A 21,878-nucleotide genomic window follows, 5' to 3' on the forward strand; every position below is an offset into this window, starting at 1 on the left:
CCTGAACAACTAATCAAATGGCTTCACAGATCATTTGCATTGCCATCCCACCCTCTGGAACGCTGCTGCGACTCTCTTATTATCTATGCATGGTCACTTTAATAACTCTACCTACATGTACAGTTGAAGTCGAACGTTTACATACAGCTTAGCCAAACACATTTAAACTCAGTTTTTCACAATTCCTGACATTTAATACTAGTACAAATTCCCTGTCTTAGGTCAGTTAGGATCACCACTTTATTTAAAGAATGTGAAATGTCAGAATAATAGTAGAGAATGATTTATTTCAGCTTTAGTTTCTTTCATCACATTCCCAGTGGGTCAGATGTTTACATATACTCAATTAGTATTTGGTAGCATTGCCTTTAAATTGTTTAACTTGGGTCAAACAATTCGGGTGGCCTTCCACAACCTTCCCATAAGTTTGGTGAATTTTGGCCTCATGGCTTCACGGTTGGGATGGTGTTCTTCGGCTTGCAAGCCTACCCTTTTACCTCCAAACATAACAATGGTCATTATGGCCAAACAGTTGTACACTGCTCAAAAAAATTAAGGGAACACTTAAACAACACAATGTAACTCCAAGTCAATCACACTTCTGTGAAATCAAACTGTCCACTTAGGAAGCAACACTGATTGACAATACATTTCACATGCTGTTGTGCAAATGGAATAGACAACAGGTGGAAATTATAGGCAATTAGCAAGACACCCCCAATAAAGGAGTGGTTCTGCAGGTGGGGACCACAGACCACTTCTCAGTTCCTATGCTTCCTGGCTGATGTTTTGGTCACTTTTGAATGTTGGCGGTGCTTTCACTCTAGTGGTAGCATGAGACGGAGTCTACAACCCACACAAGTGGCTCAGGTAGTGCAGCTCATCCCGGATGGCACATCAATGCGAGCTGTGGGAAGGTTTGCTGTGTCTGTCAGCGTAGTGTCCAGAGCATAGATGCGCTACCAGGAGACAGGCCAGTACATCAGGAGACGTGGAGAAGGCCGTAGGAGGGCAACAACCCAGCAGCAGGACCGCTACCTCCGCCTTTGTGCAAGGAGTAGCAGGAGGAGCACTGCCAGAGCCCTGCAAAATGACCTCCAGCAGGCCACAAATGTGCATGTGTCTGCTCCAACGGTCAGAAACATACTCCATGAGGGTGGTATGAGGGCCCGATGTCCACAGGTGGGGGTTGTGCTTACAGCCCAACACCGTGCAGGACGTTTTCATTTGCCAGAGAACACCAAGATTGGCAAATTCGCCACTGGCGCCCTGTGCTCTTCACAGATGAAAGCAGGTTCACACTGAGCACGTGACAGACGTGACAGTCTGGAGACGCCATGGAGAACGTTCTGCTGCCTGCAACATCCTCCAGCATGACCGGTTTGGCGGTGGGTCAGTCAGGGTGTGGGGTGGCATTTCTTTGGGGGGCCGCACAGCCCTCCATGTGCTCGCCAGAGGTAGCCTGACTGCCATTAGGTTCCGAGATGAGATCCTCAGACCCCTTGTGAGACCATTTTCTGGTGCGGTTGGCCCTTAGTTCCTCCTAATGCAAGACAATGCTAGACCTCATGTGGCTGGAGTGTGTCAGCAGTTCCTGCAAGAGGAAGGCATTGATGCTATGGACTGGCCCGTCCGTTCCCCAGACCTGAATCCAATTGAGCACATCTGGGACATCATATATCGCTCCATCCACCAACGCCACGTTGCACCACAGACTGTCCAGGAGTTGGCGGATGCTCTAGTCCAGGTCTGGGAGGAGATCCCTCAGGAGACCATCCGCCACCTCATCAGGAGCATACCCAGGCGTTGTAGGGAGGTCATACAGGCACGTGGAGGCCACACACACTACTGAGCCTGATTTTTACTTGTTTTAAGGACATTACATCAAAGTTGGATCAGACTGTAGTGTGGTTTTCCACTTTAATTTTGAGTGTGACTCCAAATCCAGACCTCCATGGGTTGATAAATTTGATTTCCATTGATAATTTTTGTGTGATTTTGTTGTCAGCACATTCAACTGTGTAAAGAAGAAACTATTTAATAAGAATATTTCATTCATTCAGATCTAGGATGTGTTATTTTAGTGTTCCCTTTATTTTTTTGAGCAGTGTATTTTGGTTTCATCAGACCAGAGAACATTTCTCCAAAAAGTATGATCTTTGTCCCCATGTGCAGTTGTAGAAGTGGCTTCTTCCTTGCTGAACAGCCCTTCCGGTTACGTCGATGTAGGACTCGATTTACTGTTTATATAGATACTTTGTACCCGTTTCCTCCAGCATTTTCACAAGGTCCTTTGCCGTTGTTCTGAGCGGTATGACGGCTGTGTGGTCCCATGGTGTTCATACTTGCATAGTATTGTTTATACAGATGAATGTGGTACCTTCAGGCGTTTGGAAATTGCTCCCAAGGATGAACCAGACTTGTGGATGTCTAAAAAAAAATTCAGAGGACTTGACTGATTGCTTTTGATTTTCCCATGATGTCAAGCAAAGAGGCACTGAGTTTGAAGGTAGGCCTTGAAATACATCCACAGGTACACCTCCAATTGACTCAAATTATGTCAATTAGCCTATCAGAAGCTTCTAAAGCCATCACAGAATTTTCTGGAATATTCCAAACTGTTTAAAGGCACAGTCAACTTAGTGTATGTAAACTTCTGAAACGTCTGGAAAACTGTCACGCCCTGACCTTAGAGAGCCTTTTTATGTCTCTATTTGGTTAGGTCAGGGTGTGATTTGGGGTGGGCATTCTATGTTTTGTTATCTATGATTTTTGTATTTCTATGTTTTGGCCGGTATGGTTCTCAATCAGGGACAGCTGTCTACCGTTTTCTCTGATTGGGAACCATACTTAAGTAGCCCATTTTCCCTCCTTTCTTTGTGGGAAGTTTACTTTGTTTAGGGCACATAGCCTTTGAGCTTCATGGTTTGTTTTTGTAGTGTTATTTGTTTTGTTTGGCGTCATTTTGATTAATAAATGAAATTGTACGCTCACCACGCTGCACCTTGGTCCTCTCCTTTCAACAGCCGTGACAGCTGCTCTTTAATGATTTGTTATTCTTATCTCTTACTTTTTATGTTGTATTTTCTTAAAACTGCATTTTTGTTTAAGGGCTTGTAAGTAAGCATTTCACTGTAAGGTCTACACCTGTTGTATTCGGAGCATGTGAAAAACAACATTTGATTTGATTTGATGTCCTTGAGTGGCCCAGCCAGAGCCCGGACTTGAACCCCATCAATCATCTCTGGAGAGACCTGAAAATAGCTGTATAGTGACACTCCCTATCCAACCTGACAGAGATTGAGAGGATCTGCAGGAAAGAATGTGAGAAATTCCCTAAATACAGATGTGTCAAGCTTGAAGCATCATACCCGAGTAGACTCGAGGCTGTAATCGCTGCCAAAGGTGTTTCAACAAAGTACTGAGTAAAGGGTCAGAATACTTACATAAATGTGATATCATTTAAAAAATATATATATTATACATTTGAAAAAAAATCTAAAATCCTGTTTTTTCTTTGTCATTATGAGGTATTAAGTGTATATTGATAAGGGGGAAAAACAATTTAAATCAATTTTAGAATAAGGCTGTAATGAAACAAAATGTGGAAAAAGTTAAGGTGTCTAAATACATTCCGAATGCACTGTAAAGAGAGTCTTAGTCAGTCTAGGGTTGTGTTCCCCTGCTCAGACGTTGCTGACCCATGCCAGATCTTACAATCTTTTTATGTATCAGCTAACTAAACCATACGTTATAGCATTCTGGTACCAGGCGGCACAGTCCATGACGTGGCATGCAACCATTGGTTGATTCATCTAACGTCTGAGCAGGGGAGCACAACCTATGTAATGGCAACCATAATCCTTTGTATCTAACAAAGACGGTCACCTGGAGATGTGTCCATCATTGTAAAGATGATAAATGACCCCTTCTAGAATGCTTTAGGCTCTAATAAGAAATCAATGTTTTCCTTTGACAATGTAGCTGCTGTAAGTGAACACAACAGAGAGGTTTTAAAAAGGTATTAAAAACTGTTAAATGTACACTGTATAAAGAAGGGCAAAGGCTTCACTTGGACATTGTAAAGGGGACAACAAACTTTTTTGTGGGGGACACACTGAAAGTATAACCTGCCTCAGTCTACTTACCCTCCACCATGACGTTGAAGTAGTGGACTGTGTCTCCGACAGAGTTCCTCGCCTCACACGTGTACTTCCCATCATCCTCCTCTTCAATGTTATTAATGGTTAAACGTTTCCCATAGTTTTTTAGATTTGCCCGTTTCGGTAGCTTCTCTGTCCTTTTTGTCCATTCAATCACAGGAGTTGGACTGAGTAACAAGATGAGAGAAAACGAGATATGATTCGTGAAAAATTATACACACATTATTCTATCAAATGTAATACAACATGTTCTATGCAGATCCAGTCACTGAAGTTATGAATAAATATTCTTCATACTAAATTGAGAAATAATTAATTAGACTCCACTTACAATCCCTCTGCTATACACTCTAGCACCAGCTCCTCTCCTTTCAGCAGCCGTACCTCTGACTGAACACCAGAGGGTACCAGAAGGCTCGGTCTTCTCTCTGGAATGGCATAGGCTTCCATGGGCAGAAAAGGACAGGCAGAAGATGTATAGTAGGTAAATCTATGAAATAACACATATGGAAAAATGTAGTAACCAAAAAACATTTAAACAAATCAAAATATATTTTATAATTCAATGTAGCCACCCTTTTCCTTGATGACACCATTGCACACTCTCGGCATTCTCTCAACCAGCTTCATGAGGAATGCTTTTCAAACAGTCTTGATGGAGTTCCTACATATCAAATCAAATCAAATTTATTTATATAGCCCTTCGTACATCAGCTGATATCTCAAAGTGCTGTACAGAAACCCAGCCTAAAACCCCAAACAGCAAGCAATGCAGGTGTAGAAGCACGGTGGCTAGGAAAAACTCCCTAGAAAGGCCAATACCTAGGAAGAAACCTAGAGAGGAACCAGGCTATGTGGGGTGGCCAGTCCTCTTCTGGCTGTGCCGGGTGGAGATTATAACAGAACATGGTCAAGATGTTCAATGTTCATAAATGACCAGCATGGTCGAATAATAATAAGGCAGAACAGTTGAAACTAGAGCAGCAGCACAGTCAGGTGGAAGTTGAAACTGGAGCAGCAGCATGGCCAGGTAGACTGGGGACAGCAGTCTACCTGGCCAGTCTATGCAGTCTATGCTGAGCACTTGTTTGCTGCTTTCCCTTCACTCAGCCATGAAAAGCCAACTGACATTTACTCCTGAGGTGCTGACCTGTTGCAGACTCTACAACCACTGCGATTATTATTATTTGACCCTGCTGGTCATCTATGAACGTTTGAACATCTTGGCCATGTACTGTTATAATCTCTACCCGGCACAGCCAGAAGAGGATTGGCCACCCCTCAGGGCCTGGTTCCTCTCTAGGTTTCTTCCTAGGTTCCTGCCTTTCTAGGGGGGTTTTCCTAGCCACTGTGCTTCTACATCTGCATTGCTTGCTGTTTGGGGTTTTAGGCTGGGTTTCTGTACAGTACTTTGTGACATCGGCAGATATAAAAAGGGCTTTATAAATACAGTTGATTGATTGATTGACTCTGCAGTCCAACTCATTCTAAACTATCTCAATTGGGTTGAGGTCGGGGGATTGCGTAGGTCAGATCATCTGATGCAGCACTCCATCACTCTCCTTGGTCAAATAGCCCTTACATAGCCTGGAGGTGTGTTTTGAGTCATAGTCCCACTAAGCCCAAACCAGATTGTATGAAGTATCACTGCAGAATGCTGTGGTAGCTATGCTGGTTAAGTGTGCCTTGAATTCTAAATAAATCACTGACAGTGTCACCAGCAAAGCACCCCCACACCATCACACATCCTCTTCCATGCTTCAAGGTGGGAACCACATATGCGGAGATCATCCATTCACCTACTCTGCATCTCACAAAGACAGCGGTTGGAACCAAAAATCTCAAATTTGGACTCCAGATTTCCACCGGTCTAATGTACATTGTTCGTGTTTTTTGGAAGAAGCAAGTCTCTTCTTCTTACTGGTGGCCTTTAGTAGTGTTTACTTTGTAGCAATTCGACCATGAAGGACTGATTCACACAGTCTCCTCTGAAAAGTTGATGTTGTGATGTGTGTTACATTTTCTGGATTGACTGACCTTCATGTCTTAAAGTAATGATGGACCGTCATTTCTTTTCGCCTATTTGAGCTATTCTTGCCATAATATGGACTTGGTCTTTTACCAAATAGGGCTACTTCTGTATACCACCCCTACCTTGTCACAACACAACTGATTGGCTCAAACAAATTAAGAAGGAAAGACATTCCACAAATTAACTTTTAACAAGGCAGACCTGTTAATTGTATTGCATTCCAGGTGACTACCTCATGAAGCTGGTTGAGAGAATGCCAAGAGTGTGCAAAGCTGTCATCAAGGCAAAGGGTAGATACTTTGAAGAATCTTAAATATAAAATGTATTTTTATTTGTTTAACATTTTTTGGGTTAGTACATGATTCCATATGTGTTATTTCATAGTTTTGATTTCACTATCTTCACTATTATACAACAGTGTAGAAAATAGTTGAAAAAAATGTAAAACCTGGAATGAGTAGGTGGCTCAAACTTTTGACTGGTACTGATAAAATTGCATAGATGAATCTCATTCAACGTGTGCATATTAAACATGTATTGACTTTTCCTATAAATAAGTTTGAGCCTTTAGTCAGTCAAATACTATGAACTGTAATGGGATATTATCATTCATGTTAAAGTCAAATATAATGTTAAAGCAACGCCCCACTGCTGTCAGTCATCTAACTCACAAGCAGGTTTTACTGAAATGTAAACGAAATATGAAGACCCACCTTGATCCAATGGAGCCATGTCTATTCCTCTGATCTGAAGTACATGCCTGCACCTTTTTTCACCTGCACACTTTGCACTTTTTTAAAATAAAACCAGATATAATGTTGATAGACTTTTGAATACGACAATTGTCTTTGACATGTGTGGGGACAGCATTCCTCCCTCTCCTTACACCATCACTGCATCTAGTGTCCTGAACATGCCCTTTCAACGCATACTCAACATGTAGGGTAGGGATTTCAACCTGGGAGTAGTATGTTGCTGACCGGTCTTACAGACACCTATTTCATCAGTTTTTTCAAGTGCTACTTCTAATGTAAGTGTATCGGAGCCTTAATGTTGCACTTAGAATATGAGGATGTCCTCTTGGTCTAATGTTTAGAGGAAGGACTATAGCTTGCCTGTACCTGGTATAAAACAGGTTGAGAAACATTGATGTAGGGCATTACACTGTCAACCTACAGCTCTTGACGACCACCGACATGGCTGTCTTCCGAACAATGGTCCGTATGACGGAGAATGCAGCGAAGCAGCAGTAGTCTCTCCGGCTATCCTTCTCCAGGGCGTTGGAGATGTAGAGGTTGCCGTCATGGCCCATGGACACCCTCTCATCCTGTTCAATATGTTGGAGACCTGGAGGAAACAATATATAGTTTTCATTAAGACACACAATGGAAAATGTTTTGCAACAGAAAGCGACAATTTGTGTTTAATATTGAACAAGGCGAAAATGTGTGTTTCTTATTGGAAGTGTAAAGGAAGAACTAGGGTCACATGACATGACTGACCCTACTGTGGCTTTAAATATGGCAGCCAATAAAAACGATTTCCCCAAGTGTTTCCCTTTATAGAGCAATGTAGGGAGAGTATTTGGTTGGATAGCTATTAGGTAAGAGTGGGGTTATAGAAGTAGGCTTGGTCTGTCCATTCATAGTTTTAGACATAGACTTGAATGGGAAAAATTCAAGCGAGGGGAAGGCCGATGTTATCAGAGGGCACCATCAGGCCTACTCCATAAAGTTTGCAGAAACACTATTATGCTGATTTTTTTTGTTTTTTTGTGTGATGATTACTTTATTTATATGTGGGATATTGTTTTCAACAAGTTCAAAAATAGCTGGAGTGCATCTTTAAAGCTACAAACACCAAACCAATGTTGACATGTTCAGACTTAAATGGCTGATACTAACTCAGCAAAAAAAGAAACGTCCTCTAACTGCATGTATTTTCAGCAAACTTAACATGTGTAAATATTTGTATGAAGATAACAAGATTCAACAACTGAGACATAAACTGAACAAGTTCCACAGACATGTGACGAACTGAAATGGAATAATGTGTCCCCGAACAAACAGGGGGTCAAAATCAAAAGTAACAGTCAGTATCTGGTGTGGTCACCAGCTGCATTAAGTACTGCAGTGCATCTCCTCCTCATGGACTGCACCAGATTTGCCAATTCTTGCTGTAAGATGTTACCCCACTCTTCCACCATGGCACCTGCAAGTTCCCAGACATTTCTGGTGGGAATGGCCCTAGCCCTCACTCTCCGATCCATCAGGATCTTTTTGCCAGTCCTGTCTGATCAAGCAATGGTGAGTTTGTGCCCATAGGCGACGTTGTTGCCAGTGATGTCTGGTGAGGAACTGCCTTACAACAGGCCTACAAGGCCTCAGTCTAGCGTCTCTCAGCCTATTGCGGACAGTCTGAGCACTAATGGGGCGGCAGGGTAGCCTAGTGGTTAGAGCGTTGGACTAGTAACCAGAAGGTTGCAAGTTCAAATCCCCAAGTTGACAAGGTACAAATCTGTCTTTCTGCCCCTGAACAGGCAGTTAACCCACTGTTCCTAGGCTGTCATTGAAAATACGAATTTGTTCTTAACTGACTTGCCTAGTTTAAATAAAGGTAAAATAAAAAAGAATGGAGGGATTGTGCGTTCCTGGTGTAACTCGGTCAGTTGTTGTTGCCATCCTGTACCTGTCCCGCAGGTGTGCTGTTTGGATGTACTGATCCAGTGCAGGTGTTGATACACGTGCCCTGCCACTGCGAGGACGATCAGCTGTCCCTCCTGTCTCCCTGTAGCACTGTCTTAGGGCTCTCACAGTACGGACATTGCAATTTATTGCCCTGGCCACATCTGCAGTCCTCATGCTTAAGACACAGATGAGCATCTTTCTTTTTGTGTTTTTCAGAGTCAGTAGAAAGGCCTCTTTAGTGTTCCAAGTTTTCATAACTGTGACCTTAATTGCCTACCATCTGTAAGCTGTTAGTGTCTTAACGACCGTTCCACAGGTGCATGTTCATTAATTGTTTATGGTTCATTGAACAAGCATGTGTTAAAACCCTTTACAATGAAAATCTGTAGAGTTATTTTGATTTTTACGAATTATCTTTGAAAGACAGGGTCCTAAAAAAGTGACGTTTCTTTTTTTTGCTGAGTTTGTGCCTTTTAAACTATAACCATTTAATATGTGCATAAAAGCTCCAGTGGCTTCAATAGTAAATAGTGACTAGCTAGGTTGCTATCTACAAACTAAGTCCTGGAACAGACCTGGCACAAAACTAGTGAGGACAAGAACTAACTGTGGTCTAGTTCTGATCCGTACTAGCTCTGTTCCAGCTCTGATCCAGGGCGTAACTAGCACCTAGCTAGCTCTGGTCCCCGCACTAACTAGCTCTGGTCAATGCTCTGGTCCAGGGCATAGCTCGGATCATTGGTCTAGCTCTGGTCCGACTCAACTTAGATTTTCTTCAGGAAATTTCATTTTCTAATTTCTAGTTTACAATTCTTATTTAATTTCTTATTTTTATTTTGACCACTTTATGAGAAGCTGCTCTCAGCTCTAAAAAACAAGCATTTCTTTTTGAGCTCCTTGCCGAATTGAAAAGTGTGTGACTTGGCTAGATGGAACTAGAACGGCTGAGAGCCTAAGCATATGGCCTTATCCCCATTGAGACACTACTTCATACAGTGCTGTGATGTCATTAGACCCTCTTTTGGCTATGGTGAGAAAAAGGTGACAAAATGTCCAAATTTAAAGGGAACTATGTTGAGCGGCCCTAATTCTTCTTGTGTAATAACAAAAAAGCTCATTCCCATTACTATGCCAATTTAAAACAACTACTGAATTACTACATAAGAACATGTCAATACTATTTTGTGACTTGGGTAATAACAATATTACAACAGAGGTATAGGAGCAACCTAATGTAAAGTGTTACTGTACTCTATTTCAATTGAAATGTGTATAAAGTGACATATTCCCTTCTAAACTGTTTCAGTTGGATGGTGCTGTAAAGATTGAACTAGTGGTCTATTTTCTCACCAATAGTCATCCAGTAGATCTTTCGTGGAGGGATCCCCTGTGGTGGATTGCATTCCAGAATCACAGGCTGGCCCTCTTTAACAACTATTGGGGCAATCTTCTCTTTGGGGAACTTTGGGGTACCTGTGCAATGGTTAGGCATGTTTTACTCATGTCAACACCTTTAGATAGGATTCCAAATGTAACACTCACCGTCTTGCTGTAAGATGCAAAACTGTTCACTATGCTAGGTTCTTACAACATGAGAGTGGCACTCACTTGGTACAATGAGTTCAATTTCCTCTGATACTGCTGTTCCCAGATTGTTTGAAGCGTAGCACTGATACATCCCCTGGAACTGCGCAAGGCGCCCGCTATGAATCACAAAACTCCCATTGTTTCTCTCTTTTTTGACCCCCAAGTCGAAGAGGGGATCTATGGCCTGGCCATCTTTTGTCCATCTGTATCTGTTGGGGCAATGAAGCATTTTGTAATGCTTGGTTACAGTTATGATATTTAGCTTGAGATGCAACAATAAGCATTGGGTTAATGCTGACAGTGTGAACAATCCATAAGCATAAGGGCAAAAAACAGGGAGATCCTAGGACGAATCGCAGTCATCTCACTCACACTGGTTGTGGGTTTCCTTTGGCTTCACATCTCATGGAAAAACTGCCTTCAAAGGGTAAGGCAATGACAGGGCCAGCGGTCTGCACTGTTATGGTCGGTAGCTGCTCCACTGCGGGATGAAAAGATAGAAATCATACATTCGTCTCCATATTGCTTTCATCAAACAAACACTTTAACAACTTGACTACCATTATGGGGATTTGGTCATGTTTTGTGCAATGTACAGCAGGAAATGTATAACTTATGCTTGTTGGAAGATTAATATTGAGAAACTAGCTCTATTTGCCCACATGTCTGAGCTAATAATGAACTGCAGTGCAGACAGCGATTAAACCAACAAGACATACCAATCTTGCACTGCATGTTACACATGCCTGAAGTAAATGACCCGTCATAGGCATGAATTTAGTTAGCCAGTCCATGTCTCTGACAGCTGGACCATATCCTCTCTCTTCACTGCCCATCATGGGCATAGGGTGTGTCTAAAACATTCCCATAGACTATGAAATATACTGAATGTACAAAAGATTATGAACATGTTCTTTCCATGACATAGACTGACCAGGTGAATCCAGGTAAAAGCTATGATCCCTTAATGATTTCACTTGTTAAATCCACTTCATTCGGTGTAGATGAAGGGAAGGAGACAGGTTTTTTAAGCCTTTAGCCAATTTAGACATGGATTGTGTATGTGTGCCATTCATAGGGAAAATGGGCAAGGCAAAATATTGAAGTGCCTTTGGGGTATGGTAGCCAAGTGCACCGGTTTGTGTCAAGAACTGCAACGCTGCTGGGTTTTCACAGTCAACAGTTTCCCTTATGTATCAAGAATGGTTCACCACCCAAAGGACATCCAGCCAACTTGACACAGCTGCATCCATGTGGAAAACTTGACACCTTGTAGAGTCCATGCCTTGACTAATTGAGGTTGTTCTGAGAGCAAAAGTGTGGGGTGTTCTTAATGTTTTGTACACTCAGTGTAGGTTGCCAATACTGCACTTTACCTTCCAGGGGGATTTCGAGTCCTCCGGCCCTGGAGGTCAAGGCCAAGAGGAAAGCAAGGCCCAAGCTCCACAGCGACCTCATCACTCCACCGCCGTTGAGCAGAGACTGTCCAGGAGAGCAGGCGACACTACTGACAGCACCACAGCTTTGACCCACTAGATCAGCGGATAGCTGTCAACATAGGACCTAGATGTGCAGAGACACAGGGAAATATAAAAACTGTCAGTAACCCAGTGGTGTGTACTCATGGAGGCAAGGGAAGTCATTTTCCTTCAATTTGCAAGAGGCTGAATGTATCTTACTGGAGAAAGCATCAGTATGTGTATCCCATCTATCTGATGCTGTCTGGTAAAATTGAGAATGACATTGTTGCCCCATTGAATGCAACGGAAGCCAGCCAGCATTTAGCCTCCCTTGATAATAAAAAATAAAATAATAATAATAGCCAATCAGCATTGAGCTAAACTGAGTGAGCTCAACTGTGAATTGTCCGGGCGCACCAAAATAAAACTTTAAAGGGAAGCGGGTTTGGACTTGTCTTCACACCAATCACATCACATCAAAAGTAGAACGTAATTTACAGAAAAACTTAAATTGTTAGTAGAGGTCGACCGATTATGATTTTTCAACGCCGATTCCGATACCGATTATTGGAGGACAATTACAACAATACTGAATGAAGACTTATTTTTACTTAATATAATACATCAATAAAATCAATTTAGTTTCAAATAAATAAATGAAACATGTTCAATTTGGTTTAAATAATGCAAAAACAAACTGTTGGAGAAGAAAGTAAAAGTGAAATATGTGCCATGTAAAAAAGCTAACGTTTAAGTTTGCTCAGAACATGAGAACATATGAAAGCTGGTGGTTCCTTTTAACATGAGTCTTCAATATTCCCAGGTAAGAAGTTTTAGGTTGTAGTTATTATAGGACTATTTCTCTCTATACCATTTGTATTTCATATACCTTTGACTATTGGATGTTCTAATAGATACTTTAGTATTGCCAGCCAAATCTCGGGAGTTGATAGGCTTGAAGTCATAAACAGCGCAATGCTTGAAGCACAGTGCAGAGCTGCAGGAAAATGCACGAAAGTGCTGTTTGAGTGAATGCTTATGAGCCTGCCGCTCGCCTACCACTGCTCAGTCAGACTGCTCTATCAAATCAAATTAATTACGGTCTTTGTTAGGAAGAAATGGTCTTCACACAGTTCGCAACGAGCCAGGCAGCCCAAACTGCTGCATATACCCTGACTCTGCTTGCACAGAACGCAAGAAAAGTGACACAATTTCCCTAGTTAAAAGAAATTCATGTTAGCAGGCAATATTAACGAAATATGCAGGTTTAAAAATATATACTTGTGTATTGATTTTAAGAAAGGCATTGATGTTTATGGCCAGGTACACATTGGTGCAACGACAGTGCTTTTTCACGAATGCGCTTGTTAAATCGCCCGTTTGGCGAAGTAGGCTGTGATTCAATGACAAATGAACAGGCACCGCATCGATTATATGCTACGCATGACAAGCTAGATAAACTAGTAATATCATCAACCATGTGTAGTTAACTAGTGATTATGTTAAGATTGATAGTTTTTTATAAGATACGTTTAATGCTAGCTAGCACCTTACCTTGGCTCCTTGCTGCACTCGCATAACAGGTGGTCAGCCTGTCACGCAGTCTCCTCGTGTAGTGCAATATGATCGTCCATAATCGGTGTCCAAAAATGCCGATTACCGATTGTTATGTAAACTTGAAATCGGCCCTAATTAAATCGGCCATTCCGATTAATCGGTCAACCTTTAATTGTTACATCTTGTTGTGCCGTTGTCCTCTGGTGGCTAGCTAGCTAAAATCGTCCATTTCTTAAATTAGCCATGGATGGAGATAGGGATTTGAACTTATTGGCAAACGATTATAAACAGTAATTCTGATCCAACCATAAATTCCTACATTGTGCCCCTGGCCTGAGAGAATGGAAGTTCAATATGTAGCTAGATGTAGTAGGCTGATGTTAACTAGCTGGCCGGGCGCATCATTGTTCATGAAAGGAAGTTGGGCTAGTGAGCAAGCATTTTTGCCAGGTAGCCTAGGAAAACAAAAAATAAAAGCGTGTACTGTATCACAGAGTCATAGAACGTTTCGGCAACATGAACAGCATCCCTATACTGACTTTTAGTGGAGAAAAGTACATCTTGAATTGCCCAAGGGACAATTTGCTTTGCCTATACAAATCAGTAAATAAACGGAAGCGAAATGGTTAAATTGCCTATATGTACTAGTAAAATCATATATAAAATGCACTGGGTACAGTTTGATAGACTACCCCTCGGACAGCCTAAAATAATCTAAATAGAGCACCATTGCCCAAGCAAATACTGAAGCAACCCGGCTAGGCCATCACCATGTCTTTCCTTACTCTCTTCTGAATAACAGTAATGTCCCATATCACACATCCTCTCTCAACGGGTGTAATTCATTGGTACATCATTGTTGTAAAACATGCCAGTGGTTTGGGATTACCCTTGATTAGATTAGATGAGGTACGATCATGAATATCCTACCAACGGAACATCAAAAACTGTAATATCTTATGTTTCACGGAATCGTGGCTGAATGATGGCATGGATATTCAGCTAGAGGGATATACGCTACATGGCGAGATAGAACAGCACACTCCGGTAAGACGAGGGGGGCGGTCTGTGCATATTTGTAAACAACAGCTGGTGCACAATATCTAAGAAAGTCTCTAGATTTTGTTTGCCTAAAGTAGAGTATCTTGTGCTAAAATGCAGACCACACTATTTGCCTAGAGAGTTTTCAGCTATACATTTCGTCGCTGTTTATTTACCACCACAGACGGACGCTGACACTAAGACCGCACTCAGTCAGCTGTATAAGCAAATAAGCAAACAGGAAACCGCTCACCCAGAGGCGGCGCTCCTAGTGGCCGGAGATTTTAATGCAGGGAAACTTAGATCAGTTCTACCTAATCTCCTATGTTAAATGTGCAACCAGAGAGAAAACAATTCTAGATCACCTGTACTCTACACACAGACGCGTACAAAGCTCTCTATCGCCCTCCATTTGGTAAATCTGACCACAATTCTATCCTCCTGATTCCTGCTTACAAACAAAAAGCAGGAAACACCAGTGACTCGGGCTATAAAAAAAAAGTGGTCAGGTGAAGCAGATGCTAAACTACAGGACTGTTTTGCTATCACAGACTGGAACATGTTCTGGGATTCTTCCGATGACATTGAGGAGTACACCACATCAGTCACTGGATTTATCGATAAGTGCATCAGTCACTGGTTTTATCAATAAGTGCATTGAGGACGTTGTCCCCACAGTGACTGTACGTACGTATATACCCCAACCAGAAGCCATGGATTACAGGCAACATTCACACTGAGCTAAAAGGGTAGAGCTGCCGCTTGCAAGGTGCGGGACTTTAACCCAGAAGCTTATAAGAAATCCTGCTATGCCCTCTGACGAACCATCAAACAGGCAAAGTGTCAATACAGGGCTAAGATTGAATCGTACTACACCGGCTCCAACGCTAGTCTTATGTGGCAGGACTTGCAAACTATTACAGACCACAAAGGGAAGCACAGCAGCGAGCTGCCCAGTGACACAAGCCTACCAGAAGAGCTAAATCACTTCTATGCTCACTTCGAGGCAAGCAACACTTAGGCGGCTTGCATGAGAGCATCAGCTGTTCCGGACAACTGTGTGATCACGCTCTACATAGCCGACGCAAGTAAGACCTTTAAACAGGTCAACATTCACAAGGCTGCGGGGCCAGACGGATTAGCAGGACCTGTGCTCTGGGCATGTGCTGGTCAACTGGCAAGTGTCTTCACTGACATTTTCAACATGTCCCTGATTGAGTCTGTACCAACATGTTTCAAGCAGACCACCGTAGTCCCTGAAGGCAACCTGCCTAAATGACAACAGACCCGTAGCACTCACATCTGTAGCCATAAAGTGGTTTGAAAGGCTGGCAATGGCTCACATCAACACCACTATCCCAGAAACCCTAGACCCATTCCAATTTTCATACCGCCCAAACAGATCCACAGATGATGCAATATCCATGATGCAATCTCCAGATGATGCAATCAACATAAACACCTCCCTCTGCAACTGGATCCTGGACTTCCTGACGGGCCATGCCCAGGTGGTGAGGGTAGGTAGCAACACATCTGCCACGCTGATCATCAACACTGGAGCCCCTCAGGGGTGAATGCTCAGTCCCCTCCTGTAGTCCCTTTTCACCCACAACTGCATGGCCAGGCATGACTCCAACACACACACCATCATTAAGTTTGCAGACAACACAACAGTGGTAGGCCTGATCACCGACAACGACGAGAGAGCCTATAGGGATGAAGTCAGAGACCTGGCCAGGTAGTGCCAGAATATCAACCTCTCCCTCAACGTAACCAAGACTAAGGAGATGATTGTGGACTACAGGAAAAGGAGGACAGAGCACACTCCTATTCTCATTGATGGGGCTGTAGTGGAGCAGGTTGAGACCTTTAAGTTCCTTGGTGTCCACATCAACAAACTAGAATGGTCCAAACACACTAAGACAGTCGTGAAGACGGCACAACAAAGCCTATTCCCCTCAGGAAACTAAAAAGATATGGCATGGGTCCTCAGCTCCTCAAAAGGTTCTACAGCTGCAACATCGAGAGCATCCTGACTAGTCGCATCACTGCCTGGTACGGCAAATGCTCTGCCTCGAACTACCCTCACTACAGAGGGTAGTGCGTACGGCCCAGTACATCACTGGGGCTAAGCTGCCTGCCATCCAGGACCTCTACACCAGGTGGTGTCAGAGGAAGGCCCTAAAAATTGTCAAAGACCCCAGCCCCAGTCATAGACTGTTCTCTCTACTACCGCATGTCAAGCTGTACCTGAGCGCCAAGTCTAGGACAAAAATGCTTCTCAACAGTTTTTACCCCCAAGCCATAAGACTCCTGAACAGCTCAACAAATGGCTACCCGGACTATTTGCATTGTGTGTGTCCCCCCCCCAAAACCCTCTTTTTACGCCGCTGCTACTCTCTGTTTTTCATATATGCATTGTCACTTTAACTATACATTCATGTACATACTACCTCAATTGGCCCGACCAACCAGTGCTCCTGCACATTGGCTAACCAGGCTATCTGAAATGTGTCCCTGCACTGTTGGTTAGAGCCTGTAAGTAAGCATTTCACTGTAAGGTGAATACCGAATACCTGTTGTATTCGGTGCACTTGACAAATAAACTTTGATTTGATTTGATTGTAAAACTGGGATGGCAGCATCAAATGGCATGCTTACAGAAAACCTTATAGGCACATAATATAAGATGCTGCTATGGATGATTGCTAGAGTGGGTAAACTTAAGTTTGTATATAGTAGTAAACCTGTGGGTATTGTGGGTTTCAGCCTGTGGGTACAGTGGCACTGCCAAAGGGCTCACTCTACAAATTAATCACTCAGTCACAGGAGCGGGAGTCTGCCTTGTCCAAACACAAACCAATGATGTATCTCCCGCCAACCTCCCACAATGGAGTTGCCGGTTGGTCCTAGTTAGTAATATGGGTAAATGCAGGTTAATTTGGCAATTACTGTACACCAGGGCTAGGATTAGTCTAATTCAACAATGGAATTGAGAGTCAAGTAACACATTGGAAATTGTCCAATATTCTCAGTGAGGGTAAGTTTTCAATTTGTGAATTTAAATTTAATTTGGAATTGAATAGTTGGTTGCCTTTTTGCGACAGAAATAAACCTAATTCATGATAAAGCAACTACGGTATGGTAAAACAGTCACAGCATCACACGACGTACCACATATAGTTCAACAACAAAAAAAGAAACTAAAAAAGACTCCAATATTTCTGTACATACTGAAATCTTGTGAATAATTAATTTTTTCATTGTAGAAAATATATATATGTTAAACAGTCCATAAAATGCAGGCAACCTTGCTTAAATGATCAATTTGACCCTTTTCCAGATTTTGTTGATCCTGACAACAAATAATCAACATCATGCCTGACCTTACCAAGGATGTAACTCATTCAAGCTAAACAAAGCCTCTGTTTTGTATACATAAATAACCTTTTGGATTATGAAAATGATTGGTCTTCATCAGGGTACAGTATGTACATGGAAGATCATGCAATAACCTCCCAGTTTACATTGACTCAAATAGCCAAAGTTGGATGAAATAAAACTTCAATTATTTCGTTAATGTGATGAAGTCCATTCTTGCAGTATTGAAGAAACGCAAGGCTTTGGAATATAAACAGGTAACATGCTCCCAACATTTGTTTGGAAGCAGAGGGATCTATTACCAGACCACGTCAGGATATTGAACCCTCCAATCGCCAGGGATTGTGTTTATATGACCAATAGTCAGCCGAGGAATGAGTGTGGGTCCACCACCCCGCTAATCCCTTTACCACAGCAACCCAAAACACACATTGTATTGTACCTCATTACTTACTGACTTGAAAGTCCAAACATACTATTAATCATCAATCCATTGAAAAAAAAAACTCCTTTCCAAAAGAGCAACAACATACAGTAAAGGGCATGGAAATTAGAGTATACTCACTGAAATCTTTCAACTGTGGATGCCTATAGGCTGTGAGCAAATCACCTGCACTGAAAGTCCATTTAAATGCGTCAGAAATCTGTGTTGTGCAAGTTCAGGCACACCGGACAGGAACAGACAGTGAGCATTCCAGCTCACCCTTCACGTTGCTTATTTTTCGCCCAGTGAACGCCTCTCGTCCGCCCCTCCACTCAAGCGGCTAAAGGAGCTATGGGAGATTCACTGAAGTGACATATGTCGGCAAAGCCTCTCACTTGGCAAAGAGGCTCTCTAAGCCGAACGACAATGACTTGGACAAAGCCACGGCCACAGGGCTATTCACAGACCATTAAAGAATGAGGGGAGAGGAAGTACAGGCATGCCTCTCTGTCCATACCCCTCCTCACCCTGCACTACCACCCCATGCCTCCCTTCACTAAACATGTGCATGATGACACCCATTTACACCCACCCTATTTTAATGATTATAATACAAATGGGTCTTAGCTCCATTGAAGAGAGTGGAGCGGTGGATGACATCTGCTTTCATCAAGCCTCATCTTTTGTAGTTGTGTAATGCACTGGCTTGAGGGGTGGATACTGTTGTTAGAGAAGGACATACATTGCACTCACTGCATGGTTTTACATGTCTGAAAACTTAGGCACAATAGGCTACTTGTATCGTCAACACATAAATGGGCCTTTTTGTGAGCTGTCTATTACACAATATCAGCTAGGCTTGGGCGGTATACTGTATACTGGGTGTTTAGAAATACCAACGGTAAAAAAAAAAAAACACACTACATGACCAAAGGTATGTGGACACCTGCTCCACTCTTCTGGGACGGCTTCCACTAGATGGTGGAACATTGCTGCGGGAGTTGCTTCCATTCAGCCACAATATCATTAGTGAGGTCGGACACTGATGTTGGGCGATTAGGCCTGGGGTTGAGGTCCAAGATCTGTGCAGGCCAGTCAAGATCTTCCACACCAATGTTGACAAACCATTTCTGTAGGAACCTCGCTTTGTGCATGGGGGCATTGTCATGCTGAAACAGGAAAGGACCTTCCCCAAACTGTTGCCACAAAGTTGGAAGAACATAATCGTCTAGAACGTCATTGCATGCTGTAGAGTTAAGATTTCCCTTCACTGGAACTAAGGGGCCTAACCTAAACCATAAAAAACACAACCCTAGACCATTATTCCTCCTCCACCAAACTTTACAGTTGGCACTAAGCATTCGGGCAGGTAACGTTCTCCTGGCATCTTCCAGACCCAGATTAGTCCGTTGGACTGCCAGATGTGGAAGTGTGACTCATAACTCCAGAGAACATGTTTCCACTGCTCCAGAGTCGAAATGGCGGCGAACTTTAAACCACTCCAGCCGACGCTTGGCATTGCGCATGGTGATCTTACTCTTGTGCGGCTGCTCGGCCATGGAAACCCATTTCAGAAAGCTCCAGACAAACAGTTATTGTGCTGTCGTTGCTTCCAGAGGCAGTTTGAAACACCTTAGTGACTGTTGCAATCGAGAACAGACCATTTTTATGAGCTGCGCGCTTCAGCACTCGCCGGTCCCATTCTGTGAACTTGTTGTGCCTAGACGTTTTCACTTCACATTAACTGCACTTACCGTTGACCGAGGCAGCTCTAGCGGGGCAGAAATATTACAAACTGACTTGTTGGAAAGGTGGCACCCTATGGCGGTGCCAAGATGAAAGTCACTGAGCTCGTCAGTACAGGCCATTCTTCTTCCAATGTTTGTCTATGGAGATTGCATGGCTGTGATTTTTTTATACACCTGTCAGCAACCTGCCTCCACTTGACTCTCAGCTGTGCTATACACAATACCAGTCAAAAGTTTGGACACATCTACCCATTCAAGTGTTTTTCTTTATTTTTACGTACTGCTTATGTATGCCAGTTAGGCACTACACCCCTTGTAAAGCAGATTCATGTGCTTAATTTTAAGAATTTATTTGGCTAAGGTTTGTATCAAACTTATAGGCTTATGGTCTAGGCTACATGAGGTGTGTGACTATGATTAGGAAAAAGTTTCTTATGCTGGTGTTTTGTGGTGGGACAATGAGCTGGTCGAGCTTAACACGTTAACCCTGTTACCAATAGATAGACAGGCTAGAAATGTTTTAACAATTTCATTTTCCATTTCAGGTTACATTCAATTGCCACTCCCTGTTGCACACAACAAGTTTCCATTCTCCCTGTCACAAGGGGATCTTTTGCTGATTTAAGAATAAATTGTCAACCCCTGTTACAGTTTAACCTGTTACTTTAATCTGCACTTAATAGGCACTTACTATAGTCATTTTTTATTTAATTTCTTGAGATGGGATATCTAAAAAATAATAATAATAATTTGGACCAAGTCACACTTCTCAAAAGGGCACCGAATTGGTGGAACGACCCTTCCACTGATTGCAAATGTTAATCACATCCCAGTGAGATTCTGCTATCTTGGCATATTTCACTGTGGTAAGTAAAATTAAAGATGACTCTCTTATCATTTGATCTATGGTTATGTGGTCAAAGCACTAATCCCTTTAGCCATTTCTTTTATCAATTTATGCAGTCAACAAGAGCAATGCAAATAAAATAATGAACTGTTGTAAATGTTATAAAGAGGGTGCCTCAGATCAACCCACTGGATGTTAACTTAGTTTCCAAGGATACCTTTTTCCTTCATATTTCTGAAAAAAATAAGTTCCTTGGGTAACACTTCCATTGAGCCTTGCTGAAAAGGGATACATTACAGGACAGCGCTGCATTTCCCAACAGCACGAACAGTAGTCTCTCAATTGATCATAACCGGCAAAGGTCAGAAAGAGACATGGCCTTACCTTTGAGGTCAATACCTGCCAAACCTAACATGTATTCCTTGTGCCCTCTCAAAAGGAGTGCGTATCTAAACAGGTACCACAGCCACAGCCTCGATTCCACACTAACAGACAGCACCTGGCAGCTCTCTGACATCAAGAGCCAACCTGTACTACCGGTATTATGTAAGGGCAGGGTTTGTAACTTGACAGACACGCACACACACTTGTTAGGTTACAGTGAAGCGTGCTAGAAACTTCTCACATTTCAAAGACTGCTCCTTTCAAAAGGAAAAACAAAAACATTGACTGTAGTGAGACGCTGCTGCACGTGGGCATTGTTAGATAACATTACTGTATTGTACTCACAGGGGAAGTCTATGTGAGCCAATTAATTAGTGTACTCCCCTTTTGGTGCGACTCACAGTTTTTTAAATTGACCTGCAGCTGATGACAATATCGATTGTGGGATTTTGGGCATGTCCACAGTCAATCTGTGTTTGCAATTAAATCATGCCAAATGTACAGTCATTTGAAGAGGTGAGTGAATGAGAGACAAAGAATACAGTACAGGGCTGCTGCTATTGTTGT

General features: G+C 42.6%; 1 protein-coding gene across 3 annotated transcripts in view; it reads right to left on the reverse strand.

Annotated features, from left to right (window-relative positions):
- Nucleotides 1-21,878, reverse strand: part of LOC109908548 (neural cell adhesion molecule L1-like protein) — a 123,158-nt gene that overhangs the window by 61,548 nt on the left and 39,732 nt on the right. Inside the window, exons 1-8 of one of the 3 annotated variants that reach the window (XM_020507204.2) lie at nt 21,312-21,421; nt 11,846-12,032; nt 10,842-10,950; nt 10,491-10,678; nt 10,233-10,355; nt 7,372-7,542; nt 4,495-4,606; nt 4,149-4,330 (exon numbers count right to left, since the gene is read on the reverse strand). In XM_020507204.2, coding sequence (XP_020362793.1) covers nt 4,149-4,330; nt 4,495-4,606; nt 7,372-7,542; nt 10,233-10,355; nt 10,491-10,678; nt 10,842-10,950; nt 11,846-11,927 — 967 coding nt within the window. In that variant the 5' untranslated portion in view covers nt 11,928-12,032; nt 21,312-21,421. Of the gene's footprint in view, nt 1-4,148; nt 4,331-4,494; nt 4,607-7,371; nt 7,543-10,232; nt 10,356-10,490; nt 10,679-10,841; nt 10,951-11,845; nt 12,033-18,473; nt 18,588-21,311; nt 21,422-21,878 lie in introns of those variants that run through there. The other 2 variants (XM_031794206.1, XM_031794205.1) reach the window with 2 other exon arrangements.

The sequence above is a fragment of the Oncorhynchus kisutch genome, linkage group LG17 (genome assembly GCF_002021735.2).
Source record: "Oncorhynchus kisutch isolate 150728-3 linkage group LG17, Okis_V2, whole genome shotgun sequence".
In the NCBI taxonomy this organism is placed as follows: domain Eukaryota; kingdom Metazoa; phylum Chordata; class Actinopteri; order Salmoniformes; family Salmonidae; genus Oncorhynchus; species Oncorhynchus kisutch.